The 15,864-nt window shown below is 42.4% G+C and overlaps 1 protein-coding gene across 1 annotated transcript; it reads left to right on the top strand.

Moving 5' to 3' along the window:
- The first annotated feature begins 13,832 nt into the window (after positions 1-13,832).
- On the top strand, positions 13,833-15,217 carry LOC142017800 (beta-1,3-galactosyltransferase 2-like). The gene has a single exon (XM_075003061.1). The coding sequence runs from the start codon at positions 13,833-13,835 to the stop codon at positions 14,943-14,945; it is 1,113 nt and encodes a 370-aa protein (XP_074859162.1). The 3' UTR covers positions 14,946-15,217.
- The last annotated feature ends 647 nt before the right edge of the window (positions 15,218-15,864 follow it).

The following is a 15,864-nucleotide window of genomic DNA, read 5'->3' as shown; positions in this document are numbered from 1 at the left end:
TGGACACAATACTCCAGCTTAGGCCTAACCAGCACAGAGCAGAGTGGAAGAATGACTTCCCGTGTCTTGTTCACAACACACCTGTTAATGCATCCCAGAATCATGTTTGCTTTTTTTGCAACAGCATCCCACTGTTGACTCATATTTAGCTTGTGGTCCACTATAACCCCTAGATCCCTTTCTGCTGTACTCATTCCTAGGCAGTCCTTTCCCATTCTGTATGTGTGACACTGATTGTTCCTTCCGAAGTGGAGCACTTTGCATTTGTCCTTATTAAACTTCATCCTGTTTACCTCAGACCATTTCTCCAATTTATCCAGATCATTTTGAATTATGACCCTATCCTCCAAAGTAGTTGCAACCCCTCCCAACACGGTATCATCTGCAAACTTAATAAGCGTACTTTCTATGCCAATATCCAAATCATTGATGAAGACATTGAACAGAACCGGTCCTAACACAGACCCCTGCGGAACCCCACTTTTTATTCTTTTCCAGCAGGATTGAGAACCATTAAGAACTACTCTATGGGTACGGTTATCCAGCCAGTTATGCACCCACCTTATAGTAGCCTCATCTAAATTGTATTTGCCTAGTTTTTTGATAAGAATATCATGTGAGACTGTATCGAATGTTTACTAAAGTGTAGGTATACCACATCTACCGCTTCTCCCCTATCCACAAGGCTTGTTATCCTATCAAAGAAAGCTATCAGATTAGTTTGACAAGATTTATTCTTTACAAACCCATGCTGGCTGTTTCCTATTACCTTACCACCTTCCAAGTGCTTGCAGATGATTTCTTTAATTACCTTGTAGGGTGCAAAAAGATTTTGTAACGGTCTCATGAGATCAGTCTGACCCCTCTGTGAACCCTCGGAAGAATCCTAAACAAACCAGTCTGCGTAAGGTGAAAAGCTGCAAAACAACTAACCCTGCCATGGCAACACCTGCAAAAGAAAGCACGCTTGCCAATACTTCAAGGCTACACTGGCAGTAGGCCACAAGAGATAGTGATAAGGAATGCATAGGCAATTTTAGGCAATCTTATGTTAATGAATTGAGCTTTATCAGTTAGTGTTAGGAGGCCTGTCACAGAGCCTCTCCCCCAGTGAAGCTCCAACAAGTCCGGTTTCCCCCACTGGTGACTGCAGCGTCTCCTGGGCTCCCGTTGCAGGTGTCACACGCTTTCAATAAACCAAATATAGCACTCGCCTTCTGGGTACAGCCTTGTTTCTGGGGAACCCGAGCCTGGTTGGTTACATACCTGCTCCATCACCTTTCCTGGCACTGAAGTTAAGCTGACTGGCCTGTAGTGTCCTGGGTTTTTCTTATTCCCCTTTTTATAGATGAGCACTATATTTGCCCTTTTCCAGTCTTCTGGAATCTCTCCTGTCTCCCATGATTTTCCAAATATGATAGATAAAGGCTCAGATACCTCCTCTATCAGCTCCTTGAGTATTCTAGGGTGCATTTCATCAGGCCCTGGTGACTTGCAGACATCTAATTTTCCTAAGTGATTTTTAACTTGTTCTTTTTTTATCTCAACTTCTAACCCTACCCCTTTCCCACTTGCATTCACTATGTTGGGCATTCCTTCATCAGACTTCTCAGTGAAGATTGAAACAAAGAAGTCTTTAAGCATCTCTGCCATTTCCAAGTTCCCTGTTACTGTTTCTCCCTCCTCACTGAGCGATGGCCCTACCCTGTCCCTGGTCTTCCTCTTGTTTCTAATATATTTATAAAAAGCCTTCTTGTTTCCCTTTATGCCTGTAGCTAGTTTGAGCTCATTTTGTGCCTTAGCCTTTCTAATCTTTCTCCTGCATTCTTGTGTTGTTTGCCAATATTCATCCTTTGTTATTTTTCCTTGTTTCCATTTTTTTATACAATTCCTTTTTTATTTTGAGATCATGCAAGATCTCCTGGTTAGGCCAAGGTGGTCTTTTTCCATATTTTCTATCTTTCCTACACAGCGGGATAGCTTGCTTTTGGGCCCTTAATAATGTCCCTTTGAAAAACTGCCAACTCTCCTCAGCTGTTTTTCCCCTCAGTTTTGCTTCCCATGGGACCTTACCTACCAGTTCTCTGAGTTTACCAAAATCTGCCCTCCTGAAATCCATTATCTCTATTTTGCTGTTTTCTGTTCTACCCTTCCTTAGGATTGTGAACTCTATGATTTTGTGATCACTTTCACCCAAGCTGCCTTCCACGTTCAAGTTCTCTACCAATTCCTCCCTATTTTTTAAAATCAAATCTAAAACAGCTTCTCCCCAGTAGCTTTTTCAACCTTTTGGATTAAAAAAATGTCTCCAATACAATCCAAGAATTTACTGGATAGTCTGTGCACTGCTGTATTAGTTTCCCAACATATATGTGGGTAGTTGAAGTTCCCCATCACCACCAAATCTGGGGCCCTGCTTGACTTTGTTAGTTGTTTAAAAAAATCCTCATCCACCTCGCCAGGCGGCCTGTAGTAGATGCCTATCAGGACATCACCCTTGTTTTTTACCCCTCTTAGTCTAACCCAGAGCTTCTCAACACATCTATCTCCTATGTCCATCTCCACCTCAGTCCAAGTGTATACATTTTTAATATATAAGGCAACGCCTCCCCCCTTTCCTCCTTGTCTATCCTTCCTAAGCAGGCTGTACCCTTCAATACCAACATTCCAATCACGTGTATTATCCCATCAAGTTTCTGTGATGCCAATGATGTCATAGTTATATTTATTTATTAGCACCTCCAGTTCTTCCTGCTTATTACCCATACTTCTTGCATTTGTATACAGGCATCTAAGATATTGATTTGATCTTGCCTCCATGTTTTGCCCTGACCCTCTTTTTCCTCTGACATTGTTGCCCATGCTGCCTCCCATTTCTGACCCTTCACCGAGGTTTCCATGTTCTCCACTTACCTGTGGGCTTGGCTCCCCTGCCCCCGTCGAACCTAGTTTAAAGCCCTCCTCACTAGGTTAGCCAGTCTGTGTCCAAATACGTTCTTTCCCCTCCTCAAAAGGTGAACACCATGTCTGCCCAGCAGTCCTTCCTGCAATAGCATCCCATGGTCAAGGAAGCCAAAGCCTTCTTGGCAACACCATCTTCGAAGCCAGGCATTCACCTCTAGGTTGCATCTGTCTCTGCCTGGGCCCCTACCACTGACAGGCAGGATTGAGGAGAATACCACCTCCACCCCAAACTCCTTCACCTGTGTCCCCAGAGCCCTGAAGTCACTCTTGACCTGCTCAGCATCATACCTCACAGTATCATTAGTGCCCACATGGATGAAAAGCATGGGATTGTAGTCAGAGGGCCTGATGATCCTCGATAATGCCTCCGTAACGTCTCGGGTACGGGCCCCAGGCAGGCAGCATACCTCCCGAGATGAAATGTCAGGGCGACAGATGGGCGCCTCCGTCCCCCTCAGAAGAGAGTCCCTGACCACCACTACTCTATGTTTCCTCCTCGCAGTGGTGGCAGCAGACTTCCCAGCCCTGAGGGTACGAGGCTTCTCCTCTGCTGTACGGGATGATTCTTTGTCTCCTGTGTCAAGTACAGCGTAACGGTTTCCCAGTACAGCGTAACGGTTTCCCAGTACCACAGTGGGAGGGTTCTCAGCATGGCTGGAACACTGCCTGCTGCCAGAAGTAACAAGCTGCCAGAGTCCACCCTGATCTATGTCCTCCTCCTCCAGTGGTTTATCAGCTGTCTTGTGTACTGGGACAGTTACCTCAGCTGTCTCCACATGACTACTATCCAGGAACTGCTCATGGAGTTGGCTACTCCTCAACCTGGCCACCTCCTTCTGTAGTTCCTCCACCTGTCGCCTGAGAGATTCCACCAGCAGGCACCTTTCACACTGGATGGTCCCCCCAGTCTGGATATCAGTGAGTGGGAATTGCAAATTACAGTCCCTGCAAAGCCACACCAGGATCTGGGTAGAGGCATCCATGGTCAGGCAGTCTGTCTGGCTACAGGCACAGGTGGAGGAGACAGCAGGAGTGGTGGCACAGGTGTTGCAGGTCTTCCTAACCACCGTAGGCCTCCCTCTGTCAAACTCTGCTGTCTGCAGCTCCCTGTCTGCTTCGCTTGAAGAGGCAGATGCCATGATCAGTGCTTATGCACAGCCAGACACAAGTGCATTCACCAATATACATGTAGAAGCAATGGCAATCAGGAAGGCTTTGAAAAATAGCTTTATGAACGTGCAGCCAGCCACGTAATTCTGCTGCATTTAACTATTGTGATACCACCTCCACTACCCAAAATGATGTGTGCTTGACCTTTATGAAAGCACCTCCAACTGCACCTCACCCCACGTGAAACAATAAACAACACTGTGGTTTTCTCAAAAACATAATTTTGTTTAGAGGAGGAGGTTTAAGGGGTAGGTAGGAAAAAGATAGGAATCCTGACAGCACATGACATCACATGTGGTGGAATGTGAGGTTTTTGCAGTGTTGAGAGGTCCTGTGTGTGTCGAGTGAGAGACTATCCTTGCCCTCTCCCACCCACATTCGAGGACCACAATGAGAGGTGCATCTAGCCATATCAAGGAGAAGCTGGGCAGCAGGGCGTGGAGGCCACATAATGAGTCCTGCGGTGGGTGTCCCTTTGCAACTCCAGCATGGAACACAGGATCTCAGTTTACTCCCTGACAGCCATCAGGAGCTCTGCCAAGTCCTCTTTCCTGTATTGGAACATGCTCTGGCAACACTGCATCATTCTCTATCATCACTGCTGAGTCCACTTTGTTAGCAGCAGTTCTCACTCGCTACCTGTTAGCCTTCTTAGGCTGCTGCTGGGTGAGTCCTTTTGGAGCTTTTCTTTTGCCTCATCACAGCAACCTTATCTCCCACATTGAGGCTGCCTGCTGAAGACAGTGAAGATCAAAATTTAGATGCAATGTTTAAATGTGACACAAAGTGCTTACCCATAGAATGAATGGGTCTTTCTTTGACAATCGTTGCAACTTTTGTTTTCCAAGGCCACATTTGGCTTTTTAAGGATGACAACGAATCAACCTCTGCTTTTAGTTGTCCAGACCATTTCATAGCAGACATGTTAAGATCTTGGTGGCTTAAGCATGGCAGGGGGTGTTGAAAAAAAAGGCTTGTAAACTGTAAAGTGCAGAAAAATACTTTCTTGGAGTCTTCTCATAAATACTGTGCAGGGGAAAAGGCATTTAAAGAAGGGGAGGCCCATGCTGGACATGCCGGTGTCCAGGAGCAGGGTCCACAAAGCCTGGCAGCCACATAGTGGGGGAAGGGATTGATCCCACCAGATGCATGGTGGGCTGGGGATGGTGTCATCTGTGTAAATACTAAAGCTCAGAAAAAAAACTTCCTTGGTGGCTCCTCATAAATCTTGTGAAGGTAAAAAGCCATTTAAAGCAGGGAAAGCCCCACTGCACATGCCATGTCTGGGAGCAGAGTCCATGGAGACTAATAGCTACATGGTGGGAGGAGGGGTCAGTTCTACTGGATGCATGGCAGACTGGGGGTTGGGGATCATTCCTGTAAACTGCAAAGTGCAGAAAAAAATTCTTGCCAGCTCCTCATAAATACTGAGAAGGGAAAAAGGCAGCAGGGAGAAAGCAAGGAGAGTCTGCCAGCCATGCAGAGGGGGAAGACAGGGAGCTCACTTGCCACGTGATGTGGCAGGGTGATCCTGAGAAATTGAAATGGCCAGGGAGCAGTGCAAAAAACTGTAATGAAACTTCCAATGCTTCTGCTAGGTTGCAAAAAGAGACTTCAGCCTCCTGAGAATAACAGAGAGTGAAAAAGAAAATATGCTCATACTGTGTGAGCACAGGGATGGAAAAATTGCCAGAATGTTGTGCGGCACCATGATGCCAGATTGCTTACTGGTTGCCTGGCTTGGCAAGGTGTGCAATTGTGGAAGCTTCAATAAATCAGGCCTCCCCAAAAACCTTATACAAAAAATTAAAGAGTACATGGGTAAGACCTTTATGGAGATCTCCAAAGAGGAGAAGCGCTCTGTCTTCAGAGATATTAACAAGCTGTTCAAAGGGTATACACGCACCATGCATGAGCTGCAACCCTCTTGTTGCAGTTTAAAAAATGTGTTCCACAGAAGTTAGCCTATACTCCAACCCAGCCACAACCCGCCTGTAGCATTCTAAAAAAATACTCACCAGAAGAGCCCTCTGCTCCATTGCTGGACCCCAGAGTATCAGATTTTGAGGAGGGGACTGGATCCACGGGGATGAAGAGCTCCAGGCTGGCAGGATCAGCTTTCACAGGTACCTGCTGAACACTGGTATCCTCCTCGACATTGTCCTCCTGCTCCTCCTTTCAGCTCCCACCAGAGTCCTGAGGATGGTCTCCTGAAGAATCCCAGTTGTCTTCAAGGAGCATGGTTGTGTCCCTCCCAAGACTGGCATCCAGCTGCCCATTGTAGCAAAACATCTTGGTAGATGATCCAGATCACCAATAGGCTTCTCTCACTTTGTGATAGTTCTGCCTGAGCTCCTTTATTCTGACTTGACATTGATGAGCATCACAGGCATAACCTTTCTTGATCAAGCCCATGAAATCTTTTCATACATGTCCGCATTTCGCTTGCTGAATGGCAGTCTCATCATCACTGATTCTTCACCCCACATGGAAATGAGATCCAGGATCTCGTTGTGGCTCCATACTGGAGCTCTTTTGTGACCCTGAGAACATAGACCAGAAGTAGCCTGAGTAGTCATAATGGCTAGATAGCTAGATGTGATGGATGCCTCCTGAGGTGCACTATCCACATTGGTCAGAAAGAAAATGCATTCAAATTCCTGGGTTTCCTGTCATTTACTTCCTGCATACCTGGAGAGTAGCGGAGTGAAGGAAGCTAGAATGGACACCGGGAGGGCATTGTGGGATACGTGTGGGACACCTCTGCAGGCCAATAAAATCAATTTAAAGTAACACTGCTTCTACACTAGCATTAATTAGACCTTTAAATGTGAACTTGGTGTTATGCCAGCTTGGAGAGTCAGTTGAAGAAAGTTGACCTTCGTGCCCCTTAAAATTGACATACTGGTGTTTTCAGTGAAGACAGTAACATTGTAGAATTGAGCTAAGTGCCTTAAAATTGACATTGTATTGTATTATAGATATAGCCAACAACACTGTGGTTAACTGTGTGGTAAATGGATACAATTTCACATGCTGCAATTTTGTCATGTTCACAAAGAATTTAATGTCTGACAGAACTTTGACCCATGTTTTTTTTCCTCATATCCATTATTTGCCGCCTGCTGCCATTAACCAGTTTTGCCTGTATGTGCTAATGATTTCACATTGACCCAAAGTTCAAAAGGCTTTATCAGGATTGTCATCAACAGGCCTTATCCAGATGTATTTTTCTTCTCAATGACACTTTATAGCTACACAATATCTTTTTTTTTCTGTTTAGACCTAGAACTTTCTGAAGATCCCACTGCTCCTGCTATTACTAGGGAGAGGGTCTGCTGTATTTCTGTGTTCTGGCTAAAATTCCAGTATGGAGAATTATATTCACTACACCTAACTTACCCCGCCACACACACACTTACACCCCTCCTACTGGATAACAAACATCCTACTCACATCCTGTCCTAAACTGCTATGTGATGTTACTGGTGATCAGATATCACACCCACTCCAAAGCTGGTTCTGCTTAAAGTGTGCAAAGGGCTTCCCAGGACAAAATCTATGGCTGCTTTTCAAGAGAAACTTCCAATTATGGCCACTGAGGGTTCTGGTTGAGTGGAAGATACAGAAATTGGCTTGGAGTTTAGAGAACCTCCAATCATTGTGGCAGGCACTTGAAAAGAAGATGCACAGGCCAAGGTACTTGGATATGTGGAGCAAAGACAGGGCTCAGGTGTTGTGAATATAAAGCGGATTCTTTCTTGGGACTGATGGATGCAAACAGATCTTACAGTGATCTCTAGCTCTGTAGAGAGCTTTATAGAGCTCTGTAGCTCCAGCTCCAGCTCCTAGCCTGTACCCCTTAATATCATCTCATGGAGGTTCCTTAAATCAGGATCAGTCTGGACTGATCAGTTCTTTAAGGGACTTATGCAGTGTGCATGTGTAAGAACCATCTATACTGTTCTCAGTGTAAGTCCTGGCTCTTATGTTTTTGATATGGTGAGGGAGTAACTATGAAAAGCATTCCCCTGAAAGACTGAGGAGGAGGAAGGATCTCTGGCTTTCTTTCAGCAGAAAGATGATGCTCTTATAGGGAATCTTGGTCTGTAAAGTCGAAGGGGGATTCTCTCCCATTGACATCTGCTACTCTTCTCATTTTGCCGGAGTACCAGTGTCAAAGAGAACGTGTTTGTAGGTTGATTTATTGCATCTTCAATGATGCAATAAATCAATGCCTGCATGGCTCGATCTCTGCTGTCTCAATCCCTGATGTAGTGAAGATATAATCCCCAGTCAGGACTTTTTTCATTGCACTAATCACAAATCTTCATTTGTCTTCAATATTTGGGTGACCTAGTAATATAACTAACTGACTTTGAATAATCTGCCAGTTTTACAACTGACCTCATAATTAGAAATCACCTTCTGGTGAACATTGAAGCCTAATCTTTGTTTTTCATGAGTATTTATAAGAATAAAGATCAAGTACAAGAAGGTCCATGTAAAGCAAATGCCAAAGTATCACATATATAATGAAATAGAAATTCTGTATTTGAATACTTTCTGCCAGTCGCTCATCTCTACTCCAATACTACGCCATCATCCATTATTCCCGTATTTAACTATTTTAGTTGTGGGATCGTCAAAGAAGCATACAAAATGTAACAAGACAGCAGAAACATAGCATTTTAAAGACTAACAAAACGATTTATTCGTTGATGAGCTTTCATGGGACAAACCCACTTCTTCAGATCCGAAGAAGCGGGTCTGTCCCACAAAAGCTCATCACCGAATAAGCCTTTGAAGTGCTACATTTCTGCTGCTTTGTTTTGTTGGGTACAGACTAACACGGCTACTTCTCTGTTACCATACAAAATGTAATTCACTTTTACAGCTTTTAGAGCTTATATCTGATAACAGCTTGCATCAGAAACAGACAGGGCTGTTCTCCAGAATTTTTAAGTCTAGCTGACAGCTATTCAATATGGTAGGAATCATACAGTTTTTCCTTCCTAATAGATCATAAAATTCTGTCATCAGATATTTTGTGTTGCAGTTTTATGCACTGATGCCCAACTGATTGTAATGACCTCAATGGGAGGAGGAGCGTGGGCAAAAACAGAACAACAATACCTCCATAACTGTGTATAACAGCCACAGTACAAATAAATAATAAGGCCAAGGCTACAGTATGGTTTCTAGTATCAGAGAGGTAGTAGTGTTTGTCTGTATCCATAAAAACAGTGAGAAGTCCTGTGGCACCTTCTAGACGAACAGATTTTTTGGAGCATGAGCTTTCATGGGCAAATACATACTTTGTCAGATGCATGTAGTGGAGATTCCAGAAGATTACATGCATTCCGGAAGATTCTGGAATCTCCACTGTATGCATCTGATAAAGTGAGTCTTTGCACATGAAAGTTTATGCTCCAAAAAAAATCTGTTAGTCTATAAAGTGCCACAGGACTTCTCATGGCTTTACTATAGTTTCTATTTTGAGATACATTTATATTTATAACCCAAAACAGAAACCCCACAAACACCTAGCTCAAAATAGCAGGAGTATTTCAGGTGCGGTATTTCGTTGGACAAGGGGTAGCAGGAAGTTTGAGATAAGCACTTATTTTGAACTTCAGTCCAGTGTAGCCAGTATCGGGTTCAAAATAAATTTCCTCAAAATAACTTACATAATTTGCACAATTTAAAGGTATTGCTACAGTACAGCCCTAGCCTATGTTCCTTCTTAACTACAAGTATATGAATAGTATCACTGGACTTAAACGTGATTTTATGTACCTTGCTGGCCATAGGTTCCGTCTTAATTTTACTGACTGTTACATTTACATCACAGTGAAAAGCAATCTTAATTTTTCCAAGTTGGATTTAAAAAAAAAAAACAACTCTTGAACACTTAACACAATGAATATTGCTGAATTCCATAGAACACAAGCTCTACAAGTTTTCTTTATCAGCCAGAGTAGAACGGCGACAAGAATAAGGAAGTATAGAATGCTCAAATGAGGAAACTCTAACTAACCTGTCATCTCTATTTTATTGCATCCATTGAACAATGAAATAAAGCATTGCTAACATATTACAGCTTGTAGGCTACACCCACTCCTGGAAAAGGTATCAGCCTTGGTGAGTAAAAGTCACTCTCATGTTCGTTTTGCTAGTTTAGATCACCATTAACTACTTGTCAAGGAACTGGAAATTTACATCCTCCATCAGAAGAGTACATCTGCATGAGCTCTCAGTTCTCTAGTGTGAATCTATGTTGGTAAGAAACTTTCTTGTTTTTAAAATGAATTCTTTTTGTGAAGAATTTTAATAGATAATTCAGTGCAAGATGTGAGTGTCTCTATCTGCTTTAACATTTTAAGAGTTGAAAGCGCAAGGTTAAGTACAGTCAATATTTGCAAATATAACTACAGCTTTGTTCAACAGCATGAACGTTGTACCCAATCACATAATTACCTTATTTATCAAACTGTGAATTGTGAATGGTCTAAATGGTTTAAGGAATGTGTTCTAGGTATTTGCCATCACCTCTTCAATGGGGTAGTCTACCATACAAGAGAATTACAGGGGTGTAAAAACAATGTAAGCAAAATGACATTATGCCATCCAAGTTCAGAGTGATCAGGAAAAGCACAAAGAAAAAATACCATATGTGAACTCAGGTAACTAAAACAATTTGGTAATAAATAAACATTCTCATATATTGAAGTGATAATTTATATATAAAAGCAGTCTTACATGAAGTTTGATATATAGTTTTGCTTTTACCTTAATATACGTGCATGCAAAAGTGGGCAAACAGAAAAAAAGTTGTTCATGAACTGATTCGCAAACTAAGTTTTGGTTCACCGTGTTTGTGAACTCTTCATTCATTCTGCTTTTGGCCATTTCTATGAGTTCTTTCTAAGAATATCCACAAACAACTTTAACTTTATAACAAAATATATTAAATGTATGTACTGAGTAATTGTGTTTTGGGACAGAAATACAAATTCCATCATAAATTCACAGAACTAGTGAGAAATAAACACACATACAAACAAGAAAAAAACACTTCAAACAAAACAGTAGGCAGAAATTCTTTATATTGGCGCAACTTTAGTATATAGATGTCTGAGTGTAACTGTCAGATAAAGTATACCGTGCAGGCAAACCTTTTTTTTTTTTTCAGATAATTTCCTGGAGCTTCCAGGCCTCCATCTTCACTTTTTCCATGCAAATTCTTTCAGTTAACCCTTAGCTTAACCCTTACCTCTCCATCCCATCCTCCCTTTCTAGGAGAGTTAACATGGGCTATTAGAAGGGAGCGAGGGGCTGGCTCCTTGATGCACCATCACAGGAATCTAACCTCCCTCCCATGTTGAGTTCCTTTGTCCAGCACTTGCTTGCTGTGTGGGGAAAAAAAAGGGCTGCCCATGTCTTGGGCATGTGGTCATATTCTCTGAAAGGGGGGATGAGCTGGAGTCACAAAGCTGATCATCATTCCCCTTTTGCAGCTACTCTGACCTCATCCTCTTCAACCTGTCTGGCAATAAAGCAGCAAGATTGCCTTATTTTGGGTGTGGTGCACCCATTTTCTTGTCTATCATTTTTGGATATACTTTCTTATTGCAGTTGCTATCTACACTGTGATACAACACCTAGTATTAAAGATTCTGCCTTGGGTAGCAATGATCCCCTATACAAATCATGTCTGGAGATGCACTACCCAAGAAATCTTATACATTTTTGGTTATAAAGATTGAACCTCAAAAATCCAGGACTCTCTGGTCCAGCAATACCCTTGGTCCAGTAAGCCAGTGACAGGGAACAGGCAGCTGCAGGTAGGAAGGCAGGATGCTGTGTCCAGTAAGCCAGTGGGGAGCAGTGTCTGAGAAGCTGGAGGTGCTGCAGCCCTGGCATGGCAGCTGGGAAGTCAACAGGGACACGGGAACCAGGCTGAGAAGCAGACAGAGAGCTGGCGGGCCCCAGCAGCTGGGGAGCTGGTGGAGCCGGGAAGCCAGTTAGGAAGGTGGTAGGACCAGGAAGCTGGCTGGCAAGCTGGTGAGAAGAGGCAGCAAGCAGTGGGCTGGGAAGTGGTGGAGCTGCAGTAGCTCGAGAGCTGCCAGGGAGAGGTGGGGTGTGGCACCGAGGGCCAGGAAATCACAGCTGGGGCAGGAAGCTTGTGTCAAGCCAAAAAGGGAAGCCGGCTACTCATGGCTGGCACTGGAAGATTGGAAGCTTGTTGTCCTGTGACCAGGGCTAGGGAGTGGGAGCCAGGAAGCCTTGTGCTCCTGTGGTTGGGGCCAGGAACTGGCAGTGAATGGCTGGGGCCAGAGAGTCACAGGCGGTGTCAGGGAAGTGGCTGGGGCTGGTGGCTGAGAAGGGAACACAGAGAGCATTGACCTGTCCTGGTCCAGCAAAACCCTGGTCTGAGACTGCTCAGGGCCTGAGGGTGCTGGACCAGAGAGGTGCAACCTGAACTGGTCTTTGTGTAAAATCCAGCGATTTCTTTCAGTTAACTTACAAACACCTATTCATAACTTGGAACATTCAGATCAATACATTGCAAGAGAATTGAATGATTTTAAGTATACACTTCCACACAATGTACCTGTGAATACTGGCAAATGCGATGCTCATGCCTAGAGCAATTTAAAGAAAACATACTAGCTGTTTTACTCTACATTAACTGTTCCTTTCTGCTTCATTTCTGGCATCCCAGCCACAGGTATTTCTTTTTCATTTTCACCCACAATGCTCACTTCAAAAGAAAACATTTGGAGGTGCAGCTATTCAAAGCTGTGAAACAGATTTTAGCTGAACGTACTCATGTGTGGAGTCTTCCTCATGATGCCTCAAATTCTTACCTGTCCCAGCTTCCTATACTTTTGTGTCACTCTAGTTAGCTGGTCTTGTTAGGTGAAGCACTGCTATGCTCAGGAAAGTAACTTTTTTTTTTCTGTTGGGTTCTGTAGCAGTGTGAGACCTGAAATGTACATGCCAATTTACATATCTCACACCACATTTGAATATTCACAATTTCAAAAGAGTCTTTTGAAAGAAAAACAGCAGTGTAGACGGCATTCTTTCAAAAAAAACCCTCGCCCGATTTTCGAAAGCACCCTTCTTCCCGCTGTTTTTCTTTTGAAAAACTCTCTTTCAAAAATGTGATTATGGAAATGAAGCATGAGATATGGAAATCAACGCTTCATTTGGATTTATGATTTGCTTCATTTGCATTCCCCTTTTGAAAGAGTATTGTAGTGTCGATGCAGCATTGGAGTTATATTTTCAGTGAAATTTTATCTCTGCAATTTGTTTTTCCTATTATAAAAGTTAACCAATTTTATAAAGTTTGGGATAAGTTGCATTGGCCAACAAGTGTTTTGTTTATAATTTTTATGTGTATTATCTTCAGAAAAAAAGCTGGAAAATGAAGGGAGAAGTAAAGTCTAAAACTATGATCTCTGTTCTTTGGATAAGGAAATGACAACTCTACAGCGTATTCTGACCATACATAACACATGGGACAGTTTTAACTAAAAGAACAGTGAAGAATCGGTCCTTTGAGAGTGATTTGATCATCTGAATTTGTCACCGAAGAGACCAAACAGCTGCAACCAAACAATCTTCTTCATGTGTCTGGGTGACCAAAAGCAGTTTTTTTCTTTATCAGTTTGAAAACAGCCAGCATGACCTGTTATAGACGCTATTTTTATTCTTCTTGGAGGTCCCATATGTTATGCATAATTTTGGTTGGCTCCATCTGTTTTGTAGGGATATATTTGTTTTTCATTCCTGAGACTATTGATTACTTTTCCGATCTAGCAAAACTCAAAGTTAGAAAAAACACTGCCAAAGAGTATGACAAACCTGAGACAGCAAAAGAAAAGGGGAACAATACTTTCAGCTTCAAACACTTCTTATTAAACACAGAGGCAGGAGGACTCCCTGCAAATGTGGCGCCAGTTGCTAGTGAGCTCAATCATACTCAATCCTTTAGGTTTGTGATTAATGAGCGAGATATCTGTAATGACAAAACTCCTTTCTTAGTACTATTAATAGCAACCAAAGCTGATGAAAAGCGCCACCGAGAAGCCATCAGGAAAACTTGGGGAAATGAATCTGCAGTTCCAGGAGTAAAGTTTGTTCGCTTATTTATGTTAGGCGTTAATGACAAAGAGCAAAATGAAGCTCTACTGAGGGAAAGCAGTCAATATCATGACATCATTCAACAAGACTTTCTGGACACATACAAGAACCTAACTCTTAAAACCATGATGGGCTTGAAGTGGGTTGCCACCTACTGTGCTGATGCAAATTTTATCATGAAAACAGACACGGATGTTTTTGTTAATACAGAATATTTAATACAAAGGCTTCTAAGACCACTTACACCTCCTTCACAGTTTTACTTCACTGGCTTCCTTATGAGAAATGGAAGGCCTCATCGAAGTAAACAAAGCAAATGGTATGTACCAAAGGAAGTATACCCATCTGAGCACTACCCTGATTTTTGTTCAGGAACAGGGTATGTATTTTCTGGAGCCTTGGCTGCAAAAATTATCCATGCATCTTTAAAGATCAAGAATCTATATTTGGAAGATGTTTATGTAGCTCTCTGTCTTGACCACGAGGGAATTAAGATGGTACCCCCACCTAAAAACTATTTATTTAACATACATAAAGTCCCTTTTTCTCCTTGTACATACAACAGGTTGATTACCTCCCATGGAATTCACCCATATGAACAGATAATATACTGGGAAGAATTGCAAAAGCATAAATATACGTGTGGTGAATAAAGCAAATGTATGGGAGACATTGTCTGGAATTACAATATTGGCTTCTACAGTACTTAAGCTTTACTATTGTTGAATGTTCACCATGAACCTTCTGTGGAGGAAGAGACAGACTGCATTAAAGTTTCAATTTCATTTATATTTACAAAAAGGAACTTTTATACTGAAGTTGTATTTTACTCCACAGAACAGCTTCAGTGTAAGTCCTGTTTTGGTACACAGATGATTGAAATTTGAAATGACTTAGGGCTTTTTTCTACTTCACTTCTAATGGAATTTCAAATAAAGGAATTAAATACATGGATTCTCTTATTTTCTAATTGCACTATACTTTATTCATTCATTAGCATCTTGTGCAATCTTCTAGTTCCTTGATAATTACCTGTGTTTCATTTTTAAATCAAAAGATGCAACAACAATGGCTAATTTCCTTCCGTACAGAAGAGGAGGAAATATATCTTGTATTCCCTTAGCTGCGGCTGAAGAGGCTATATCTACCCTAGAGAGTTTTGTAGACAAAACTTGTGGAGCATCAGCAGATAAAATGCATTTTGTCAACAAAAAAGCTATGTAGATGCTCCAGGGGGCCCTTTTGTGAACAGAGCAGATCAAAAGATCAAGCTACTTTTATGTGTAGGTGCAATCTGTCAACAGAAGTTTTGTTGAAACATCTCTTCCAACAGTAACTTCTGTAGACAGATGCTTCTAGTGTAGACATAGCCACTGAGTCCTTCTTTTCACCTATTCTTCAAGCTTTTTCATCCTTCTCCACTTGGGTTCACTGCAGAACAAGACAAGTGCAAACAAAATGAGACCAATGGGGTGATTCAGTTGGGTTTCTGATTGCAGGACCTAAAATTCACTATGACATTTTCTCTTTGCCTGCTCCAGACTCCTGTAGTATACCAACATAGGCTTTGGT

The sequence above is a fragment of the Carettochelys insculpta genome, chromosome 9 (assembly GCF_033958435.1).
Source record: "Carettochelys insculpta isolate YL-2023 chromosome 9, ASM3395843v1, whole genome shotgun sequence".
In the NCBI taxonomy this organism is placed as follows: domain Eukaryota; kingdom Metazoa; phylum Chordata; order Testudines; family Carettochelyidae; genus Carettochelys; species Carettochelys insculpta.
The sequence above is the reverse complement of the archived record's forward strand: the minus strand, read 5'-3'. Positions and strand labels throughout refer to the sequence as shown.